We start from the raw sequence: 24464 nt of genomic DNA on the forward strand, positions 1-24464 counted from the left end.
ACAATCCACTAACGAGTAGTACACCAACTAAAAAATGATGTCGACCACAGCTTGCAAAGCAATTAACAAGTTTGAAGTTCGAATTTCAAATCCACAAAGATTCTATATATATCAGGATAGAAGAAAGATGGAGATATCGTTCGATCTCTTTATTTTTCTTTCAAAATAAAATTTGTAATATTTTCAGCTCATGTATGTTGTGATTCAAGCTACAACTTTCCTCATTTTTACAAGAGATTATTATGTATTAATACATAATATATTTGAATAAAAAAACCAATACTTATTGCCTATCTCATATGTTATTTTCAAAATTTAACTTCTTTAATATACACAGTGAGATAGGGAACAAGCTATCTGTTGAAGGAACCAACTGTTGCGAGTACGTGGTTAGACTATGAAAAGCAGTTTGTAAAACTAGGTGAATATAATCCGACGACATTCTGATAAAAGAGGTAAACAATTTAATTTATTTAATGGAAGAATGATGATCTAATAACAAAAATTGGTATGTAGACTAGAAATCTTGCGAAACTATATGTCTTTAAGCTATATGTCTTAGAACATGCTCGATATATATCACAATACCACATACCAAAAGCTCAAAGATATTATTGGAAATTTTAAATAATTAAGGAGCTCAAACAAACTTTTAAGGGATAAATGACTTAGGATAAAATGAGTTTTAGGTTTGGGGAGTTATTGACAATTTGCTCAATTGATAATTAATATTTTTTCGTACGCGATGTGTACATATTATATATTAAATAATTTTTTGTGACAAATTTGGATAATATATTAAAATTTAAAACTATGAAAATAGTTTTGTTTAATAAATCTATATGTTATAGATGATATGATAATTTAAAATTCAAAAAAATGATAAAAATAAATTTTTTTTATCAAGATAAGTTAGATACAAATGATATGCATATTAACTAAAATAAGTTTTAAATATTTTATTAAATAATAAAATATAATTTTTATAATTTGAGAACATATTATAAATACAAAATTAGTTTTTATAAACTTTTCAACATAATATACATGAATTAAATTTCTCCCAAACAAGATTCTCGTAAATTCTTTGTAATTTTAATTTATATATCAAAATTATAATATAATTTTTATTTTTTTTATAATTATATTTTAATTTTTATTTAAATATAAATCAAATAAATTATAAAAAATATATTACGAGGCAAGCAGTGTAGGCGTGTAGCAGCGCACTAGTTGCCTCCTGAGCGGCGTGGTTGGAATTAACTGTATTTTCAGACAAACGCATATATATATATATTTTGTGAGTAAGAGAAATTTTTGGGAAAACTATTGGTTGATTGATCAACGGCGAGTTGCCCATGAGCAAGCCCAAGGAGGGCACTCTGCAAGACATCTGCCATGCCTCTTCGACTCCTCCTCAGCCCAAGGTATGCCAATTAGGGTTCCCTTTCGTTGCACGTTAGATTTTCGGTATATTGAGGCAAAGCCTGATTCTTGTTTGCATTTTCTACATGTAATGTGTGGGTAGACACTAGACACGCTGCTGTCGTTCAATGATATAATCTTTTCCTCTGTCTGCTGCCTTCGCTAGCCCTTTTTTTAATTATTTTTTAAACCTACTGAAACCTACACAAGAATGAGGAAATTCAGAATGATTGCTCGAATGACGAGTTTGTTATGGTGTTTGATAAGTTAGCCGGGATACTGTCACCTCTACTTTCTAATGTTGGTTCAATCTTCTGATTGATTAATGTTAGATTTATAAGGAACGCTGTCCGCTTTTCTATATTATTGTTTTCTGGTACGATTTTAAGCCCGAACCGCACTGTCCAGGATTTATTTTTTCTCTCCGAAACCCGTATCATTGAATAGACCTAATGTTCTTCAAATCTTTGGAAGGAGCCTAGCAGCTAAACAGTAATAAAGTCTCTCTGTGCAAGAACTGAATGTTGTTATGCTTAAATGCATTGTTCTGTACCATGCAATATGCATTCTGGTAGAAAATTATTCTCTTTTGAAGATTTGAATGCTGGGATTATTGTTATTCAGTTGTCATTTGATGACTTTTTTCCTGGCACTGCCCACCTTCCTATGATCCTATTTCTACCTCCAGTTGTTTTAAATTGAATGGCTAAATAGAAGAGAGCGAGATCACCAAATAGTTTGTGTTCATCCTATTAATAAGTGAAATGATGCTGAAGAAATAAATTTACTTATGAACATATCGATTCACATTTCTAAAGATTAACGAGTGTCCATTATTGTGTTGGAGCCTGAGATCACAACAGGCTCATAATTTAGTAGAAATGTGGGTAAAGGCAGATAGATTACTGTATTTTAAGACCCATGTCAACTTTTGATTTTTTCTTGATGATGCTGATAATTGGTTTATTGGAGAATGTGCAGATTTCGAATGTGCCTTACAAATGATCTATTTTCTTTTCCATTCTTTTGGGGAAATCAAATGGATATCATTTGCCTCAGATCTCAATTTGTAATTATTTATGGTCTTTGCTGTTGCTGGTGTATTGTAGTACAACTGTTGATGCTTTTTATGTCCTTTATTCATAAGATGGTAAGAAATGTGTTGAATTGATTTGCATATGCATCTTATAATTGAAGCTGGTATGAGCTCAAATGCCCGTATTAAAATGCCTCATCCTACCCTTTCTTTTATATCATATATCACTCAACCTTATTCTGGATTGATCTCCCAGTTGCTTAAAAAAAAAAGGCAACATGCCAAGACACTCTCCTGTTTCCAGTGATCACAGGTTATTGCATTATTGTCAGTCCCATCTAATCCTATTGATCTATTCAGCACTCTTGTACATTTGTTTTTTTTTCTCTAGGCGGCGTCTCAAATTCAGAAAGGATTTGACAGTTTTTCAGATAGAAGTCAAAATGTTGACTACAGGGGGAAATCCGGGAAGTGCAACATGTGCTCTGCCCCTTGCTCATCTTGTTTTCATATGAATCAAATTGACACGAAGTCAACGGAAGAGTCTGCTGGAGAAACATGTACAGAAAACATTGTAGCTGACAACGAAATGAGCACTGTGGACACGACGATCTCAAATTCTGATTCCTCTGAAAATGCTGTATGTAAAGCATTCTCAAGGACTTCTGATGCATCTGCGTCTAATGAAATGGTGGTGCATTCAAAATTTGAGTCTCAAAAAAGTTCAGATGATTGTTTGTCATGTGACAGTGGCACTAATGAAGCCGCCCAAGTGTTCATTTTTCACAACAGAAAAGTAGACAACACAAATCTACCCTGCCCTTCAGTATTCACCAGTCGTGCACCTGTTCAAGGGTATGGATATACAATTGATTGTCAGGCCCTCTCCGAACGTGGAAATAATAAATCTGAATTCGAACATTCTACAGAAAATCATAGTAGGCCAAGCAAAATTATTGGAGAATTTTATCATAAATTGCCCTCTGGTGGTTTGCCAATGGGATTATCTTCACGGCATCCAGGTTTTTCTGAGACTCTAGATTCAAAAAGCACGGATCATGGCATTGACTTACTGATGGTAAAGGATGCTTCCACTTCAAAATATTCATTATGTGATAGAAACTCGAGGGACATGGAAAAAGATAAATGTTCTGCCCCACACGGTGCACTTTCAGAGGTCTCTAGCGAGCGCCTGAATTCTTTACTGACCGGAGACGTGGTGACTGATATTTGCAGTGATCTGCCTGCTAATGCTCTTAATTCTTTCAAGAAGAATGTGGATGCGGGGGTAGATACCCATCTTGTTGATGATACTGATGACTCTGATATGGTGGAGCAGGATGTAAGAATGTATTCTTGCTTATTTAGTAGGGGATTTTGCTATCATGGTTTAATAAACCTATCAAAAATTATTTCATGTGTCACATTCATTTTATTCTCACTCCCATTTTCAATGTTTCTCATTTAAATTTGTTTAAAGGCCTGAAGCAGCTTGAGCATAACCTCTGTCCTTTTTGACTTTGAATAGAGCAGTGTACTAATGTTAAACACCCTAGTTACCGTTATTGCCACTTGTTTATATGTTTTGATGAATAATATTATCTTTTTCTTGACATTGTCATACTTGACTCCGCGGGGTTAGGATAATAAGTGATACCTACATGAGATATTATCATCATTATATTTCTTGAATAATTCCACTACTACAACATGATTTTGCTTTATTATTATTTGTATTTTGAAATTAAATTTTTTATTGGCAATTAAGGTTTGATGAACACTTGGATAAGTGTGACTATGCTTGTGACTAGTGTTACCCTCAATTGATGCATGATCCGATAAATACATTTTTGGAATTATCGCAATGAGTATACTTATATAAATATTTGCATTATCGAACTCTAGATTCGGAAAGAATACCTAAAATTGTTTACGAGCAAGTTTCTTCATCTTCTATGATTGTTTTTTTTTCCAAAATCATATTATATGACTGTTGGAGAACAATAATTTTCCGGGTTAAGATAATGATCAAAACATTGGGTTACTATACAATTTAAAAGACTGGAGTACACTGTTATTACTAGCTATAGATTTTGATAAAATGTCAAGCATTCTATTTTACAATTGGTAATAGAGGTAAGGTTACACGTTTGATTATCAAGGAGTTCAATTATTGAGATGAACATTTTTGGAGAGTAACAAATATCTTTGCTAGGATAGCAATCGAAACGTGGTTCTTTGGCTGCTATACAGTTTAAAAATATTTGAGTTTTGTTATTACCATTAACTATAACTTTTTGAAAAGCGGTAATTGTTCGATTCTATGATGGTTTTCCATTTAAGATCTCATTTGGTTACCAAATTGAACTCTTCATTAAAGTTTTTTTTTTTGTTGAACTAGGTTAAAGTATGTGACATCTGTGGAGATGCAGGTCGGGAAGATTTGCTTGTTATATGTTGTAGGTGTATTGATGGTGCAGAACATACGTAAGCTTTAAAAATTCTCTATCGTCTTTTTGTCGATGCTACATTATATTAGAATGCATGTGAAATAAGTACCACCTAATCGTCCGATCTCAGTTATTGTATGCGAGAAATGATGGCTAAAGTCCCTGAAGGTGACTGGCTGTGTGAAGAATGCAAATCCAGGGAGCAGACGAGAGGTCAGAGACGAGATAAAATTGGAAGGGTAGATGGTAACGAGAAAAATTACTCCTCTGGTCGATCAATTAGCGAACATGTAAATAGTGTTGATGTGGAGGGAAATAGAAGTAGAAGCAATATGAAAATTCCAGACAAAAGGCAAAGAGACGACATTGATGCTGAAGTTTCTTCTATCATGAAGAAGCCGGCTGTTGAATCGATGGTTAGATTGCCAAAGTCCTCATGGTCCGACAAGGCAGCTACCCTTTCTCGTGAAAATTCCTTAAAGAACCTGAACAAGGAAAGAGTGCAATCTTCTCATGATGGTCCGTCTTCTGATGCTGTCCCAGTTAACGATAATCCAAAGTTAGCACGGTCTGCTTCGGATCTGCGAGTACATAATTTTAAAGGTTATATGCTATTTAGCACGTTGTTTATCTAACATTGACATTCCTGGAGTTTCCTTTTATTTCATTAGTTTGTGTAAAGAAGTAGGTTTTGCTTCGATAAATAGTTTTTGTTTCGACATCACTCACCATCAGGATCAATCTTTTCAATTATGCAGGTGTGTTCTCTAGGTCTAATTCATTTACTTTTATAAATTCAAAGCCAAAGGTCAAGCTCGTAGATCAAGTTCTTTGGCGGCAGAAATCAGTAAAGAATGTTTCCCTTCATCAACTTAAGAATGGCGGTATCCGACCCATGGACAAATCTAAGTTGTTCAAAGGAAAAAATTCAATTGGTTTTGAATCAAAAACAAAAATGCTATCTCCTAGAGTGTCTCACATCCAGGATATTAAAAATTCAAAACAGCGGAACACATTTGAACGGCAGAGCTCTTTCAAATCAAAACATGCACCAACTAATTCAATTATAGATACTTCAATGGGTCACGTCTCGAGAAGTGACACTCCAACTAATCACCTTGAGACAAGGTCTGTGCAACCTGATGGTAAATCAGCTGCATTATCGAGATCATATAGCCTTTCATCTCGAAAGAGTTCTGATTTACCCAGTTCTTTAGGTATGATTTGATCAAATGATGCAAGTTGATACCTCATACTGGTTTTGCCTTCTCAACATTTTTTGTGTTACTTTGGATCGTTTGTATTGGACAGGTGAATTTAAGAGGCCGGCGTTGTATGGGCGTAATGCGCGCGGGGTTTTATCTACCAAGATAGTTAATAACATCGATAAAAATTCTAATCAAAGTAACTCAAAGGCAGATACATCCTCATGCTCAGGTGTTTCTGAAAGATCATCTTTCAATGCTGATGAAGACCAACATGATGGATTGTCTCGGCCCAGAGAGTCCTCTAATTCTGTTGAAGCATTTAGAGAACAATCTGGAAGTTGCTCTAGGCCGTCATATGTGAGCTCTTCATGGGACAAAAACAATAACCTGAAAACTGCTATCCAGGCTGCAGTGTTGAGAAAGCCTGGAGTATACCAAAAGTATAGGCCTGATGATGCATCAATGACAAACACGGGTTGCGATATAGCTTCTAAAGATCGTTTATCAAGTTCTGCTGTAAGGAGAATTGAGTCTTCTGCTGCAGGGGTTGCTGATAAGTATACACCGTCACAAAATTTGTCCACGGAAACTCTTGGATGGGAACAACTCAACAATGCAAAGCATTTTCCATCAGAACCTGTAAAAGCTTCTTCTGGAGGAGATGACACCCAGATATTGTTGGAAAGAAACCCTTCTTCGTGGGATATGTTAAATAATGATGCTGCAGCGATGGCATTATTTTCGAAATCCTTGGCCATCCCTAAACATGAATATATATGGCAGTAAGATCTTAGTTTTCTCCAAAAAAATTTCCAATTGACTTCGTCTACATTCTAGTTTTGTGCTCTCAGACATTAATCTCCAAATGCAGAGGAAGTTTTGATATTTACCGAAGTGGTAAAATGTTTGTCTCCTGGGATGGAATCCAAGCCCACTTCTCTATAAGTACATCACCTAAAGCTGTGGATGCAGTAAATAACTTTAAAAACAGAATTCTTCTGTATGAAGTGCCTCGTTTGAGCACGTGGCCTATTCAGTTTCAGGAACGTGGGGTTGTTGAGGATAACATAGCCCTTTTCTTTTTTGCTAAAGATCTTGAGAGGTGCTTTCTTATTTTTTTCTCACTTCATTGATTGGTATATTTTTATATTCATGTGATGGTTCTTGCAATCGATTTTCTACTGTTTGAAAGTGGCCATGTCATCCTACAGTTACAACAAGATCTACAAAGTTTGGCTGGAGAATATAATGAAGAATGACCTCGCTCTCAAAGGGAATGTAAATGGTGTTGAGCTCCTAATATTTCCTTCCAATCAGCTTCCAGAAAATTCCCAGCGTAATTTGAGCTTTGTTTAATCTTGTAATCAGATTAATTTTCCCCTTATTTCAGAAAGTGGATAAATGATGTCTCCATTTCTGATTGAAGAGTTTGTCATTGTTATTGATCATAAAGGGGAACCTTTTCATGTTTTGTGCGGTTATACCGAAAACCAACCTTACAGGTTCATGCTATTGAGAAAGCACGTGCCCATTTTAGAATATCTACTAGAGATATCAAACTGTATTTGATGTCAATTAAAATCAGGCATGTCATGCTGTCTGGCTTCAAGAAACAAAAGTAGCTTTTCTGTGTTCCTGTGTATAAGCAAATGAACTTTGACGAGGTTGTAAATTCCAGAATTCTTGCATCCAAGATAGGATATAATATTCTTGATATCATCTACCTGCAGGGTGGAATATGTTATTCTTCTTATGGGGTGTGTTCAGAGGAAAGGTGGAAAGTCACTTGGAAGATGTGCCTGAGAATAGGTGTTCACTTAGTCCTCGTGCTAGAGATTTGCCTGCATGTGGTGCTCTATCCCCTGATCCTAAGCTGCGTGCTTCCGTAGAGTTTTGTGGTTTATCGTCGTATGGAGCGAGCGACGGAGATAGTGATGCCAAAGTATGTTCTGTTGATTGTTTGGAAGGTGGACCAAATTCCAGTTCCTCTACTGCTGCAAGAAGTTTTAGTGCAAAACAATGTCGAGAACTCAGGGATACTTATCCGGTATTTGTCTTTTCTGTTTATGTATGCAGAAATTTCTTCAATCACATATAGGTTTTTTGAATTGCTTGTTTGTTTTCGTAGCCTTAATGAAGCGAGTACGGGACAGTTTTTATGGTTTGCTTTGATATTGTATTCTTGTTGAATTCTTGCAATGATAATAGTTCTTGTATTGACTATTTTCATATTTTGCCTCACAGATGAATCTTCATGTTGCTTCTGGCTCCCATGAAGTGGAGAATCAACACCATGAAGCCTGTAATGAGACAGTCATACCAGAGCATTCAGAAAATGCGGGAAGACAGTTCTTCCCTATGGAGCAATCCAGGACTTGGGAAGCACGTTCGTCAGAACAAAACGTGCTTCATGATAGATTACCAGACCTGGAGCTTGCTTTAGGGGCCGCCGAAAGAAAACAAAAGACTCGAGCCATGCAACCAGAGGAGTATATTCTCGATGAAGCAGCACTCAAAGAAGAGGATGATGTACCGTCAGCTCTGTCCCTTTCACTTTCATATAGACTTGCCAAGGAAGAATGAGCTAGAGTCCCTGCTCGAAATATAGGGCAGCATAGGGATCACGCCAATGTCTCAAATTCCATTTCTTGCGATTTAGGATACAAGTAAAGCATGCCAGAAAAAGAAAGTCATTGGAACCCATCTGGGTGTTGAAGGTACATGCGTACTTGAATCAGGCGTCGTGATTTTCCGATGGATTCTTGAAATAATACATCTATGCCTATAAAATGCCAAATCCCACCAATCCTCCCGATGGCTGCGAGTAGCATATATGTAAATATTATCCTCATTTGGACTATCGTGGAGTAAAATCTTTCCACTTTAAATTATTGGTCGGTTCACGGCTGAGTCGTCCCGCCCGACAAGGGATAAAATAAGATATTTGCATTAATATTTTAAAATCAACGCATCAATATTTCTACAAGAATAAACATACAGAATCTTTGAAAAACATGGAACTGTGAGCCGACAGTAGATGGTGGTGTAATACGCAAGCAAGGTCTCTCTCACACCAGAAAAAATCATCGAGTTTTAATCTATTATTTTTATACAATATTTTCGTGCAAGAGATGATTAATGATTAGTTTGGAGATCGAATTTGCAAGCTGTCTCACACATGAATTAATTAATTTCTCGTTTCAGTTCCGAACAAAAAGATCTACCTAAAGCACTGTATTATAATGTTAGAGATGAAATTATAATTCATTCGATTAATTTTATTATATTGAAATGATATATTAAATTTTACATACACATCTTATTTATATACACATTAATAATATACAATAGACTGAATTTTAAATGAAATAATTATTGAGTGAAATTGAAATTCAATTCATCACTATTAACCTTAAATACTATATAAACATGTAAGATGTAGATTTGAATTTTATGGTCTTACTTATCTAAACAACAAAAATACATTTGAATAAATTTAAAGCTTATCAATCCAAATACAATCTTAGCAATCTTTTGTATTTTATATCCAAAAGAACCCTAAACGATTAGTCTGCATATACAATTCGACCTATGTTATTCCTAATTCAATTTATATTGCTCACACTTCATTTGATGTTTAAATCACCCATATAATTATTATCTAACATGTTTAATATAAAATAATTGATTTAATAATTAATTATATATCTATATATGTGTATGTATTTATATTTCATGAGATATCACTATTTTTAACACAGACATGCTATTTATGTGATTTCTAAGTATGTTTTAAAATAGATAAAATTTCCCTTTATTATTTTATCAAGATTAACAACCCCTGAGCATTCCAAAAAAATTCAAATGCGCCAATCGTGCCAATTTTCCAAATTCTCCTTTTCTCATATAATAAATAAATAAATATATAAAATATTTTTGAGAATATATAAAATATATATATTAGGATTATCTTATTTTAATATTTTTGAGGATGACGTCATAAAATTTCATAACTTTATAGCCGAAGAAGAAATATTCACAGGTCTCCTGCCTCTGACAGCGTCTTCCTTTTTTCTTTTCCAAAAACAGATAATTAAACAAAAAATCGTCAGGGGCAATCCTGTAAATTCAACGATGAAATCATCGTGCTTGAAAGCGGAGATGGAAGAACCGGAGAAATGAATGAGAACTCATTTCTTCTGTAAAAAGTTGTTCACTTTGATTAACTTCCATTCTTTCTCTCTCTTTTTTCTGCTATTTGGATCCATGTATTCATATAGGACAATGTCCGCATTTCAGCGAAGACCCATCTTCATTTGAAGCCGATTCAAGCGCCTCTTTTCTGCAACATCTTCTACTTTTTTCATTATACAGACCATGTCTTCCAAATCCAAGTAAGTCTTATCTTGTTTTTATGTGATGTTACATGTGTGGATCTGACTTGGGTCTGTTTCTTTTTCAGTTTATCTAGTCTAATTATCTTCAGGTGTTGTGGCGATGCATGGTCGTATTGTATTTCTCCTGTTTCTTGAATTTGACGACCAGAGTTTTTTAAGTGTCCATTGGAATTGATGATCAATCTTTTATTTAGTTAAGTCTATTTGGACTGGTTATGTCGTGTTGATTCATCCAGCAATGTCCTGGATCCTCACCTTTTGTGGATTGCGATTTCGTTGCAGCTTTGTCCTCATTGCTTTGTCATATACTTCATCTGAATTCTTTACGTCATCAGTTAATATCTTTGCCAGAATTCTTTCTCTGGGTTCGCTTGGTTCCAGTGCCTTTTTACAGATGCATTTGTAGATTTGGCAGTGAAGAATGACATGATTTTTGAGGTGGTTTTTTGCTTGTACAGATCTACGTTATCGGAAACTCCAAACAGTAAGGTATCACTAGCTTCCCCTCGGATCAGCAGGTCAACGAGCAAAGGAGTGGCTAAATCTGATGCCGATTCGGCGTCTCCTCTACAGAATGCTCGCCTTTCAGTTGATCGTTCTCCAAGATCTATTACATCCAAGCCTCCAATAGAACGGCGGTCTACCAAGCTTGGTGTTGGTGTAAATCCCCTTGATGTAAGTTTTAGTAGCTTATTATTTAATTATTTGTTTGAAAATAATATTGTTGCTAGTTATAAGTGAATTACATCAACATAAATCATTTGCAGAGGTAAGGCATGGTGTGTTCTTATCTTATGCTAATTTTTTACATTCAGAAGAAGACAAGTAGGTTGTCGAAGCCATCAGAACTTCAATCAGAATTAAGCCTAGCTCAGGAGGATCTTAAGAAGGCCAAGGAGTCGATAGGTTTACTCGAGAAAGAGAAGGAATTTTTTTTAGATGAATTGAAAGAATCCCACAAATTGACCGATGAAGCGAATGAGAAGCTTAGGGAAGCTTTTTTGGCTCAAAAGAGAGCGGAAGAAAATTCTGAGATCGAAAAGTTTCGAGCACTTGAGATGGAGCAGGCAGGTATTGAAGCGGCTCAGAAGAAGGAAGATGAATGGCAGGAAGTGCTTGAAGCTATTAGAAATCGGCATGCCTTGGATGTGGCTGCCCTTCTATCTGCATCTGAAGAACTACATAAAGTGAAGAAAGAACTCGATATGGCAGGTGATGCAAAAAACAAGGCACTTGGGCATGCTGAAGATGCAACAAAAATAGCAGAGATTCACGCAGATAAAGTTGAAGCTCTTTCAGCCGAGTTGGTCCACTTGAAATCTTTGCTCGACTCAAAGCCCAAAATGGAGGACAACGAGAATGATAAATTCGTGACAGAATTGAGTCTGGAGGTGGATTCTCTGAGACAAGAACTCAGGAAGGTGAAAATCTTTGAGGAGAAATTGGAAGAGAGGGAGACTGCCTTAGAGCATCTTAGTGTTGATCTGGAGGCTGCAAAAATGGCTGAATCTTATGCGCATAATTTGGTGGAGGAGTTGCACTACAGAGTCGAGGAATTGTCTGCTCAGGCGGAGCAAGCAAAGAGATTAGAGAGATCTGCCTCGGAATCTCTGGAATTTGTCATGAAACAACTTGAAGTAAGTAATGATTCTCTGCAAGATTCTCAGACTGAAATCTCTTCACTTAGAGAGAAGGTGGGCTTATTGGAATTCTCTATTAGAAGGCAGAAACTGGATCTTGAGGAATCAGAACGTCGGCTTGAACTGGTTAAACAAGAAGCTTCGGTGATGACAAAGAAGGTTGAATCTATACAATTTGAGCTTGAATCTTTAAAAGAAGAGAAAATCCAGGCCTTGAGCAATGAGAAACTCGCAGCTGATAGTGTCCAGACTCTATTGGAAGAAAAGCATGAGCTGATTAATGAGTTGGAGAATTCCAGAGACGAAGATGAGAAAACCAAGAAGGCATTGGAAAGTTTAGCATCGGCTTTACATGAAGTTTCTGCAGAAGCTAGATATGCCAAAGAAAAACTGTTGTCTGTTGAAGTCGAGCGGGAAAACTATGGAACTGAAATAGAACATCTAAAGATGGCCCTTAAAGCAACAAATGAGAAGTGTGAAAGCATGCTAAATGATGCAAAACAAGAGATTGATATTCTAAAAAATGTGATCGAACAGTCCAAGAGTGATCACCAGAAATTGACTGCTGAGTGGGAGCAGAAGGAGCTTCATTTGACGAACAGTGTGAAGAAATCTGTAGAAGACAACTCTTCAATGAAAGGTGAAATAAACAGGCTAGTTAATTTGCTAAAAATGGCTGAGGTAGAAGCTTGTGCGGTAAAGGAGGAAGAAGAGCATTGGAAAGATACTTTCAAGGAAGCTGAATCCGAGATAATTTCCCTGAAGGATGTCCTTGGTCTGACGAAGGATGAGAGCATGAGATTGAAAGAGGTTTTGATGGACAGGGAAAATGAAATACAGAATATTCTGCAGAAGAACGAGGAACTACGAAATAGAGAAGCTGCTTCAGTGAAAAAGGCTGAGGAGTTATCTAAGTTACTTGAAGAAGCTTTGGCCAAGGAGCAAATTTCGGAAAATGGTGAGCTGACAGACAGTGAAAAAGATTATGACATGCTTCCGAAAGTAGTGGAATTTTTTGAACAAAATGGCACAGGAAATCTGAAGAAGCCAAATAAGAATTCAAATGACGAAGCTTCTGTCACAGAGAATTTGAACGGGAAACACATGGAAGATGACATGTCTGAAGAAGTCGATATTCAGATGTGGGAAAACTGCAAGATTGATGAAAAAGACCTTTCTCCCGAGGGAGAAACGGAACTTGAAGCCTTTGAGGATGAACCAGACTCAAAAGCTGATGGGTATGATCAAGTCAATGGTCTATCCTCTTTATCAGAAAACCTTGACAATGGCGGAAGCTCGCCATCAAAGCAGCAGAACCAAAAGAAGAAGAAGCCGTTGTTTCAAAAGTTTGGAGGTCTACTGAAGAAGAGGAGCCCTTCCAGCCACAAGTAGCATACCAGCCAACCATGGCTGGATTCTACATCACCACCGGAATGTATAATCTAATTTTTATTTCGATTTTTACCATATCTTGTGCCAGAGGTGTTCTAAATATGAGAAAGGTGTGAAGATTGCTTCATTATACAAACACTGTTTCGGCACAAACAGTGAATGCATGTGAGATTATTTTGTAACCTTGGGTTGTCGTGCCATTTTCTTTAAATTTTAGTTTAATATATGTTTTCCAACAAAATTACACAAATATATTCGATAACTTCTTTTTACATGTTTTCATAAACATACTGTCGTGCCATTATATTGATTTATAACTTTGCTGTGCGTTCTGTGGGTGACAACTGTTGCACAACCAGGTTTCATAGAAGTTTTTCTCCTTTTTGATTGATGGAACAAATATCGAGTAAAATTATACTTGATATCATTTATTTGTTAGGTTTATGCTCGTGTTGGGGACAAGTTAGATTTAAAAAATATAACAGTCCAAGCCAATTTGACTCAGTGCCACCATACTCCATAGTGTCACAAATGTGAGAGACTCGGGAGAGTAAAGAAATATATAGAACAAATTTCTTTCTTTCTTTTTTCATGAAAATTTGAACACTTGCCAGGGGCGTAACCTAGGCTCTATAAAATTTAAAATTTATTTTTATGATTCAAATTGAGTCCCAATAAAATTCTTAGGGCACCCACATTGGTGCATTAATGGGTGATTATTAGCGTCCATTAATGTTCATGCACCAATATGGGTGTAGAAGTTATTAATTTTGGGTGACATGGCAGCCAAAAAATTCATTAGAATGAACGGCATTATTTCGCAAATAGCGACGGTTTTTCGTAAACAGTCGCAACTTGAAAAGCGTCGTTACTTGCGACTGTTTTTTAATGAAAGTCGCTACTTGCGATGGTTTTTTAACAACCGTCGCTATTTACGACGGTTTTTCAAAAACCATTGCTAATTAAAGCATGTTCGGAAGAAAATCTCCCGAACGGAATCACCAACGGCTCTTTTCAAACGGCAAAATTATTCACCAACGGCTTACTAAATAAAATAATAATAAAAAATCACTATAAATACAAATCAATTTCTACAAATTTATTCATTCATCCAACACATTTCTACTCATCAACCATACTCAATATATATTCTCTACCATTCTCAAACTTCTATTTGTAGGTTCAATATTTATTTCTTTAATCCTTATTTGTATACAATGTCTCATTCTTCGAGCAGCTCCAGCTCCAGCTCCAGCCCAACAAGCGAAGACGAAGTACAAGTTGAAGTTAATGACGAAATTTATGATCCGGGAGAAGAAATGATGTTATGCATGTTCGAACTAAGCAGAAAAGTACATGAATCTTCTGAAAGTAGTAACGATATTTGACGAAGAAGAAGGTTCATCCAAAGAAATCGTGAAGTCGGTCACTTGCGGCTCGTCAATGATTATTTTTCCGCCAGCCCAGTGTATCAAGATCATATATTTCGAAGAAGATTTCGTATGCGAAGAGAGTTTTTCCTTCACATTGTGAATGCACTTGAGGCCAATTCAATGTATTTTCAACTGAGGAACGATGCTGCTAGAAGGAAAGGATTGTCACTACTACAAAAATGCACAGCTGCTATACGTCAATTGGCTTATGGAGTCCCTGCCGACCATCTTGATGAGTACCTACGTATGGGGAAATCAACTGCCATCAAGTGTCTTTTCAAATTCTGCCAAAATGTGGTTGAAATATTTGGTGATCGATACCTGAGAAGGCCGAATGCTGATGATATTCAACGTCTTCTTCAAATGCACGAAGAGAAACACAAATTCCCTGGCATGTTGGGTAGCCTTGATTGTATGCACTGACAGTGGAAAAATTGTGCAGTTGCTTGGAAAGGGCAATTTACCAGAGGCCATGGATCGCCGACAATCGTACTTGAAGCAGTCGCATCTCAAGATCTGTAGATATGGCACGCATTCTTCGGGGTCGCGGGTTCACGTAATGATATTAACGTGTTGTACGAATCTCCCATATTCAACAATATCTTGCAAGGAAATGCCCCGGAGATCAATTTTACAGTTAATGGCACTCATTATACGAAGGGTTACTATCTAACGGATGAAATATATCCGGAATGGGCTACTTTCGTTAAGGCTTTTCTTTGTCCGGAAGATCTTAAAAGGAGATTGTTTAAGGAAAGACAAGAGTCTGCATGAAAAGATGTTGAACGGGCATTTGGAGTGCTCCAATCTAGATGTGCGATTGTTAGAGGTCCAGCTCGTTATTGGTACAGAAAAAAATTAAAATATAATAATTTAACATGCATTATTTTGCACAACATGATTGTTGAGGATGAGGGGTGGAACGCGACAAATTGGTCTAACGACGAAGGTGACGAACCCGCACAACCTGTCCAGGGCTCAAACCAAGGATTTCATGATTATCTCCGTAGAAATTCCGAACTACGTGACTCTCAAGTACATCACCAACTTCGTGCCGACTTAGTTGAGCATATTTGGACAGAGTACAACAACAATTAGTGAAGTCAGTTTATTACAAATTTCAAAATGTTTGATTTATATGTTGTTTTTCATTATATTCAACTGTTGTTTCTTATGTGTACGCTTTCAGTCAAATTTGTCATAAAGTTTTAAATTTACATGAATGAAACTCGTAAAATAATCAATAAAACTATTAAACAGTTGTTTTTTCATTTTTTAATTAATAATTTAAATAAAAAAGTTCAACTTTTTCTTCATTTCTTAATAATATTTTAATGAATATTGGAATTAAGTTATTTTAAAATGATAATACTATTTATTTTTAGTAATATTTGTTGTAAAATTTTAAAAATATTAGAAAGATATCGAAATAATTAAAAATAAAAAAATGAGTAAGTGGACAGTGAGACTCATAAATAATGAAAGTTGATATTAAATGAATGGGAGTGTGTGTTAATAATGGGAAAATGTTAATGTAATGAATATGTGGCTCGTGGACTCCATAATTTTTGAGGAGATGAAGAGTTATTAATATGGATTAATGAGAACGGATGCGGATGCCCACGTTATCACCGTTCCGACCAGATTCATAAGAAATAATATTTATTATTTTCACTTTGAATCGATGTCACGAAAATTTATTTAAGAATCAAGATTCAAGAAAGCCCTGGAGCAAGCAAACTTGAGTCGGAAGAAAAAGATAGACTTGGAGAGCTGCAGGGCGAAGCAAGAATGATCTGGGTTGCGCTGATATGCGGCATAATTCTTTTACTTTTGCTGAAGCCCTTCTTTTATGAAGAGGATAGTCTATTGGATCTCGACACTTCCAACGCCAGTGCCCTCTTCTCCGTCGCCAAAAGGTTCACCTTTTATTTCCTTCTGTTTTCTATGTTCTATTACGTGGAAACTACCCTTTATGATATCTGTGTTCCATAGGTTGGAAAAGCTGTATCGTGGAAGCAGAGTCTACCTTGGGCTCCAAATTCCAGACCCTGATTCCGCTTCTCGTCGGAATATTGATCTTGTTCTTGTCACGGATGAGTAATCGACCTTTCTTTTTTATCTTCCACCCAATCCCCCCCACCCCACCCCCCAAATGCTTTTTTATATATTGTTTCTTCTATTGCTATGTTGAGAAAATCTGTTTTAACGTTCGCTGCTTGTAGTTTTTATTCGATTTTTGAAAAGTGCTGAAAATTTGAAGGGTTGATGATTAACAGTCACGTTTTTATGGGTTCTGTGTTGCTTTGCTTGTAATGATCTGCAGAGAGGCGGTGGTGATTTCAGTAAAGAATGTATCGGGATTTATCTCCGTGGATAAGGATGGCAATTGGGTTTGCACCTCTGGTAAACACCATAAAACCGAGCTTATTCCAAACCCTGTAAGTCACTTCTTGTGTCTAGTTAAGAAATACTTAGTAGAATCCATTTGGTAGCAGAACCCTTTTACTAAGTGGTGAATCCAGAGTGAAACTTAAATTGGTTTTCTCGTATTAATATATTTCTTTTTTCAAAAAATATATGTGCTGCTATCTTTTGCTGGGTGCCCATTTACTCTTCTTTTATGATTTATCTTTGAGACCTTATATTGATATCTTATGTTACTGCAACTTAGGTAGCTGAGAGCAAACAATTAGTTTCTATCTTAGAAGAATATCTTGAACAAAGGGGAGTTGCTCTTCCTGAAGATTATCTATGTTTTAAAGTCGTTTGCCCAAATCCAAATTTCCGGTAAGGATTCTATCTTTTCCTCCTTTTGCAGTGTTTGCAGTATTAGAGTCAATGTTTTTAGTTTGTTCTCCTCTGCCTCCTTCACGTAGACTGGAGTTGGATTATTCTTGGATGTTTGATATGATGTATCCATGTGGTGTGTTTCCGTTCATATTTATGCAATATCACAGTGAAAAAGATGTCTGATTGCTCTGCACCTTTGTTATATTGTATATATTTTTATGCATACTTTTGGAATAGTTGGTTGAAGCAAAGCTTCAGTGCATAGATATTAGGCACCATTTTAAATCGTATAGACATATTTATTCAATGCTTATGAACTTATCTCAGCCGACGTCAATACAGTAATTAATTATTGAGAATGCCTAGATGATCGTAGTTTCATAGTCCAGAGTATTTTATAGGAACTTGAGTTTGTGACTATTTATTGAACTGTATTATTACATTGGAATGCTCGTGCACGTTACTGATGATACACATGGAAAGGCCTGGTGAAAATGACTTCGGGCTTTGCATGTTTTTAGCTATGCCAAAGCAATAGGTCTAAGTGAAACTGTTTCTACCTATCTTTCAACTCTATGAATTTATCCTTGGTTATTATTGACCATTTTCCTTTATTTCCCTTGTTTACCAATCTTTATATTCTTCTTGCAGTTCCATCCATTCAGAGAGTTTTCCTCCCGAGATTATTACTTATGATCAGTGGACACAACTCAAACCCGAGAAAAAAGATGCGAGCTCTGGATGGCTAAAAGGTGCATTTCTGGGAGGAAAGAAGAAAAACCAAGAGTCGTTTAGTGAGAAGATTAACTCGGTGCTCAGCACTGCTCCGGTTTTGGATAGGTCCGTGGCAGTATGATCTGTGTTATATACTTCCTAATTATCGACCAGAATGTAAGATGAGGAAGAAGCATTTGCTGGTTTCAGGAAAATGCTAGTGGCTAACCAATTAGTCAGTGCCAAAGAAGTTAATTTATCGTGTTCATATCATGGAGCCTTTTGAAAAAACATCAAGGATCATGTCGAGTTTAGTTGTGCACCTTCACTTCTAAATATCCTGAAAGAAAATGCTAGTTAATTTATTAGAGGTTATTGATTTCAAAGATAAAGATCGCCTGAAGAATGATCTAGATGGGAGCTATAGTAATTTAAGCACGAGGAATGCTTTTGTGCTATGCTACTGTGTTTGCAATCACATATTTCTAACACTTTCCTCGATATTCTATGGTTATTGTTCGTTCTGGATTAAATCCTAACACTAGTCTACCTGTTTTTATTTCTGTGTGAACATTTTAATTTGTTAAATTCACTATGTCTAGTTGTGTTTTGATATCATTGATTGTAAAAGTCACTCCAATGAAATTCAGATTAGAGCTTAAAGGGAACAAATATATTCTTGGTGAGTTTCTTGAATTCAAAGGAAAACGAGATGATATTCATGCAATGAGAGAGATCAAGAGATCTAAAGTCAGTCACCTTACTATCCAGAAGATAAGCATGTTCGGTTTTGGTAAGAAATGAATTATTCAAGTATTCAAGTACTTTACTGCGAAAGTGATCTTATTCATGCTTGTGGTTTAACAATTCATTTTGCAACTGATGCAGCCCATTCAACGCTCCAACTTTTGTATGCACCTCGTGATTATCGTAGCGATGGACCTTCTTCGTCGTCACAGTGGAAAGAATTAACTGTCAGTTCAAGCATAGAAGTTGTATTTCAACCCCAGAACTCCACTAAAGTGCGCAAGTATAAGTTGTCTAAAGTTACTTCCATGTCACTCAGTGCCTGACTATAATCAGTAAACAGTTTTCAAGCTACAATCACTGTGTATAAATACGCTTACCTTGATATCCATGCTAGATAGAAATGGGAGAGTTGATGATTTTACCAGTTGCCACATTGTTCATGTGGTGAGAGGATCTATTTAATATCTATTTCGTTTTCTTGAATGGATAGAATTTATATAATTTTTAAAAATTATTCATTTGATCATCCCAGTTATGTCCCTGGATGAAGTTGCTTGCTAATGGTATCCAGTTTTTTCATGAGATATATTTAGTATAAAATTCGTTTTCTAAACTTCCATACCATAAATTTCGCCTGACATATGTATGATAGTGATTTAGCAATTAAGCACATTATATTGACGTTTATATATCATTATGTATTTACCTCAGATTTTATAGTAATTTGAGTTTAAAAAAATGTTATATTATCTTTATTTTTTAAATATATTATCAATTTTTTTCCCATCGAGTCAAGTGTTTGCTTGCTTAATTAGAAAGGATGACATATCTTAGGAAACCATGAATGAAATATAAATTCGTTATAAAAAAATTTTAAGTTGGTTTTTTGTGAGATGGTTTCACGAATCTTTATTTGTGAGACGAGTCAAACCTATCGATATTCACAATAAAAAGTAATACTCTTAGCATAAAAAGTAATATTTTTTTTTATGGTTGACTCAGATAAAATATTCTTTTAACAAAATACGATATATGAGATCATCTTGTATAAGTTTTTGCCAATAATTTTACGGACAATAAAGTAAATATGTAAACGTTTCCTTGAGTTAGGAAGCTCTATGGGTTGTTAAGAAATTCCCCACTTTCCTTTGTTTTTTTTAAAAAAACAAAAAAAAATTCCTTACTTATTATTTTTTGACATCTTACTTTATATCAAATGCTTATTTAACACCTAATGCAATAATCATTATATATAATCTAAAACTAATAAATCCTACTACTACTTTTTTTATTTATCTATAACTGAAATTTTTAAATAATCATGTATAAAATAAAAACTATTATAAAAAGTTTTTATCATAATATTAGATTTTTTTACAAATTTATATAGTATAGAAAATTTATTATTTATTTTCGCATTATTTATAACAAATATAAAACTCAGTTAGATTATCTAGATGGTCAAGATATATTATGAAAAAATTAGATATTGTTTAATTAATAATTTAATTTTATAATACTAAATTAATTTGCCTATTTAATCGGTTACATATAAAATTATAATTATAATTATTATAATAACATAATAGAAAAGTAAAGAGAATCTCTGGTCAGAGGGAGAGAGTCGTCTCAGTTCTCTGACGAACACGCAAAGCTCTGTTTCGGCTCTTGCGTTGCATCTATCCGGTACGATTTCGAATGCCGTATGATCGCTACTCCGTGTTCCTTTCCTGATTTCCTGCTTAATTTTTTAAGCTTTTGTTTTGAATTTGTTTGATTGCCTGATCACTTGCCTAGCGGCTTCTTAATTTACCCGTCAACTGTGTCTTTTACGTTGTTTGACATACGTTGATTTGTAGTTTGGTATTAGATATTTGTGGGGATCTTTTTTTTTTTAGATATATGCGATTAGTGTCTTTCGCAGAAATTATATCGATTATTTAAGCCTTGGTTGTATTCAACTTGCGAAAAGACTTCAGTTTTACATTTGCGGTGACCATTATGAGCTAGTGTGGCGGCTTCAGGGTCTTTATCTGTTTAATTTGAGATATTGAATTTGTCAATGCAAGATCTTTTTAGGGTTTTCGCCTTTGGTTTTCTATTAACTTTTTTTTAAAACAGGTTTTCTACTTTTGTAGCATAACGGTTGAAAGCATTCAGTTCTTCGTTGGTTTTTACTGAAAAGATGAGCGACAATTTGATGGATAAAGTCAATGCCTTTGGCGAGCGCTTGAAGATTGGAGGCAGCGACTTGGGGCTGAAGCTTAGTGCTGGTGTGAGCACCGTGGGTTCCAAGATGAAGGAACTTTTCCAAGGCTCAAACCAGGCAGACAAGCTTGTAGAGGAAGCCACAGCTGAAACTTTGGAAGGGCCTGATTGGGCTACAAATCTTGAACTCTGTGACATGATCAACCACGACAGGATTAACAGTATTGAATTGATACGTGGAATAAAGAAAAGAATCACGTTAAAGATCCCGATGATTCAGTATTTGGCTCTGGTTTTGCTTGAAACTATTGTGAAGAATTGCGAGAAAGCCTTCTCTGAGGTTGCAGCTGAGAGGGTTCTGGATGAGATTGTGAAGTTGATTGATGACCCTCAGACTGTGGTTAATAACAGGAACAAGGCCCTTATGCTGATTGAGTCATGGGGGGAATCCTCAAATGAGCTTCGCTACTTGCCTGTTTATGAAGAGACGTACAAGGTAACACTGAAGTTGAAATGGGAGTGAGCGATGGAAAAATACCTCCCCCATTTTTTTATGTGTAAATTTTTTCGTACCCATATAATTAATATTTGGATTTGTTTTCTGTTTGTCAATTATCACAACCTTTTAACAGTTTCCTTAATGATTGATGCATGATGTAATTATTCATGCATGCAAGTACAATAAGACAACTTAACCAAGTCATCTGATCCCTACCAAGTCATCTGATCCCTTTTATATCATTCATGGATTGGATGAATTATTGTTGCTGGAAGTTTTCTCATTTATTGTGTATGTACCACTTTTCTTTATGAAACCATGCTTAGTTACCTTGTTTATGTCAGCTACTACTATTCAGATGACGCTGTCACTGGAATTTATCTCTTGAAAATATGTTTTGATGTATTAGACCATACTTCTTCCCATTTCAGAGTTTGAAATCAAGAGGAATACGTTTTCCTGGTCGCGATGATGAGAGCCTGGCTCCTATATTTACTCCTCCAAGATCTGTATCGGCTTCAGAATCAAATGCTGCTCTGTCACAACAACATGATGTTATCCCTGCACGAAGCTTTTCAGCTGAGCAAACAAAGGAAGCCTTCGATGTAGCTAGGAATAGTATAGAGCTGCTAGGCACTGTCTTATCATCTTCACCACAACAAGATGCTCTGCAGGTTTGCTTTGGTTTTTTGAAGTCTAATTTTACATGTGAAGTTATCTTATTCTTATGGGTGCATTAAAGCTCATTTTCTTATTTTTTACTGCCCTTTTTCTCTCATCAATTCAAATTAATTTTTGAGAATGCGATCCGAACTCGTTTCTTTGCTAAGTTCTCTACATTCACCATTCAGCCACGGAAAAATTGGTGAATCACATCCTTGCTTGTTCTGTTACCTTACTATTCATTTAGAAAAAAATCATATTGAATGCCATCAGAATCGAGATTCTAAATCATCAGGCTACTTCTTCTGAAGTTTGTGGGATTTGATCTTAATTTTTGTCGTGTTATATGAGTCATAGTTGCCTTTTGCCATTGATGAAAGGAACAGTTTGTTGACCTTATTCAGTAAGATCTCTCTTACCATAAATAAGAATTATATTTGAGAAAATTAGAGAGGTTTATTTAGTGCATCCAATTAAAAATGTCAATGTCAGGTCCAAGAAAGAGGTTTACATTCTTCCTTACCCAAGTTTTTGTTTTCCGTCATTTTGACCTAGGAAGTAATTGCGTTTATATTTCAGGCTATTTTCATGTTTGTGAAATTTTAAGGTTTTTAGTTGCAATCCAAATTCTCTGCTGTTCTTTTCATGCCGGAACGCACTACAATGGAATTTGTCAAATTTGAGGGGGGACGTTGGGCTTGTGAGATAGAAGAGTAAATAGTGTGCAAACTGACTGAGGCACCGATCGTTTCCGATGATTGGCCGAATAATTTCATATTTTCCATTCGACACTTTCTCTCTTTGTTCTTTATTATTTTTTGGAGAAATGTTGGGATTGCTCAACAAGTCGATTTATTTTATTTTTCCAACAATTTTAGTTTTCCAATGCTGCCTTAGTTTGAAGGCTCACTTTGGTTTTCCTCGTGCTTTAAATTTGTTGCAGGATGATTTGACCATAACACTTCTACACCAGTGTCGCGAGTCACAATACACTGTTCAGAGCATAATAGAGTCGTCCGGGGATAATGAGGCCCTCCTTTTTGAAGCACTGAACGTGAATGACGAGATTCAAAAAGTTCTATCCAAGTATGAGGACATGAAAAAACCTTTGGTGGTTCCACAGGAACCCGAACCTGCTATGATACCTGTTGCTGTAGAGCCTGACGACTCACCCCGTGTGGGAGGCGGCAAAGAAGAATCCTTGGTCCGAAAATCATCCGGGATACGGTCTGGAAGCCATGGAGGAGCTAACAACGATGAAATGATGAATGATCTGGATGAGATGATATTTGGTAAGAAATCCGGTGGCACTTCGGAAACAGCGCATGATATAAAGAGAAAGCAGACGCCGAAAGATGATTTGATTACCTTTTGAGTACTATGCTTCATGTACTTATATTCACCCCCCGACTGTCTCGATTTCTGGACTCAAACATACTCGAGAAAAAGAAACGCAATTGCGTTGTTCCTATCATTTTGAAATTTGGATACTGGTACATTCATGCTCGTGGCAGATATATATATATATTATATATATATATAATAGTACTTACCTGTTGTTTCACGGGTATACGTTAATCGGCTCTTTGTTCGTGGAATGGGGGAGGCAGTATTCATTGTCGGAGATTTGATACAATTATATTTGATCGAGGTTTTATATTTTAGTTTATTAAGGTCAAGGACGTGCAACGCATTATTATTATTATTTGTGTATAATAATTTGGTGTTTTCTTAGTTGTTTGTGACATGCCAAGTTGTCGTGTGGAATGCGGTGATGGCCCCTTCCTCGCAGTTGCAACCCACGAATCACCCACTTATGTCGATTCCATTTCAATTTTTTATCCTTATATTTCCAA

General features: G+C 35.8%; 5 protein-coding genes across 9 annotated transcripts; all 5 read left to right on the plus strand.

Annotated features, from left to right (window-relative positions):
- Positions 1 to 1233: 1233 nt before the first annotated feature.
- On the plus strand, positions 1234 to 8896 carry LOC140804269 (ASI1-immunoprecipitated protein 2-like). 2 transcript variants are annotated; one of them, XM_073160160.1, is made up of 11 exons: positions 1234 to 1427; positions 2853 to 3483; positions 3637 to 3803; positions 4863 to 4948; positions 5042 to 5514; positions 5670 to 6128; positions 6223 to 6901; positions 6991 to 7221; positions 7331 to 7455; positions 7850 to 8166; positions 8364 to 8896. In XM_073160160.1, the coding sequence occupies exons 1-11, from the start codon at positions 1359 to 1361 to the stop codon at positions 8700 to 8702; spliced, it is 3576 nt and encodes a 1191-aa protein (XP_073016261.1). In that variant the 5' UTR covers positions 1234 to 1358; the 3' UTR covers positions 8703 to 8896. The 2 variants fall into 2 exon arrangements, with proteins under 2 accessions (XP_073016261.1, XP_073016260.1); XM_073160159.1 differs by having other exon boundaries at positions 2853 to 3803.
- Positions 8897 to 10188: 1292 nt separating this feature from the next.
- LOC140804335 (WEB family protein At5g16730, chloroplastic-like) lies at positions 10189 to 13822 on the plus strand. Of its 2 annotated transcripts, none has more exons than XM_073160287.1 (3): positions 10189 to 10513; positions 10975 to 11191; positions 11332 to 13822. In XM_073160287.1, the coding sequence occupies exons 1-3, from the start codon at positions 10497 to 10499 to the stop codon at positions 13546 to 13548; spliced, it is 2451 nt and encodes an 816-aa protein (XP_073016388.1). In that variant the 5' UTR covers positions 10189 to 10496; the 3' UTR covers positions 13549 to 13822. The 2 variants fall into 2 exon arrangements, with proteins under 2 accessions (XP_073016388.1, XP_073016389.1); XM_073160288.1 differs by having other exon boundaries at positions 11335 to 13822.
- Positions 13823 to 15050: 1228 nt separating this feature from the next.
- Positions 15051 to 15404, plus strand: LOC140804494 (uncharacterized). Its single transcript, XM_073160532.1, has one exon. The coding sequence runs from the start codon at positions 15051 to 15053 to the stop codon at positions 15402 to 15404; it is 354 nt and encodes a 117-aa protein (XP_073016633.1).
- Positions 15405 to 16631: 1227 nt separating this feature from the next.
- Positions 16632 to 19764, plus strand: LOC140805192 (uncharacterized). Its single transcript, XM_073161422.1, has 7 exons — positions 16632 to 16900; positions 16977 to 17081; positions 17308 to 17422; positions 17656 to 17771; positions 18426 to 18614; positions 19139 to 19281; positions 19377 to 19764. Exons 1-7 carry the CDS (start codon positions 16773 to 16775, stop codon positions 19559 to 19561), a joined length of 981 nt encoding a protein of 326 aa, XP_073017523.1. The 5' UTR covers positions 16632 to 16772; the 3' UTR covers positions 19562 to 19764.
- Positions 19765 to 20817: 1053 nt separating this feature from the next.
- LOC140804673 (TOM1-like protein 1) lies at positions 20818 to 24123 on the plus strand. Of its 3 annotated transcripts, none has more exons than XM_073160762.1 (4): positions 20818 to 20924; positions 21360 to 21942; positions 22377 to 22619; positions 23552 to 24123. In XM_073160762.1, the coding sequence occupies exons 2-4, from the start codon at positions 21424 to 21426 to the stop codon at positions 23981 to 23983; spliced, it is 1194 nt and encodes a 397-aa protein (XP_073016863.1). In that variant the 5' UTR covers positions 20818 to 20924; positions 21360 to 21423; the 3' UTR covers positions 23984 to 24123. The 3 variants fall into 3 exon arrangements, with proteins under 3 accessions (XP_073016863.1, XP_073016862.1, XP_073016864.1); XM_073160761.1 differs by having other exon boundaries at positions 20819 to 20924; positions 21377 to 21942; XM_073160763.1 differs by having other exon boundaries at positions 20832 to 20941; positions 21377 to 21942.
- The last annotated feature ends 341 nt before the right edge of the window (positions 24124 to 24464 follow it).

The sequence above is a fragment of the Primulina eburnea genome, chromosome 11 (genome assembly GCF_022965805.1).
Source record: "Primulina eburnea isolate SZY01 chromosome 11, ASM2296580v1, whole genome shotgun sequence".
Lineage (NCBI taxonomy): Eukaryota > Viridiplantae > Streptophyta > Magnoliopsida > Lamiales > Gesneriaceae > Primulina > Primulina eburnea.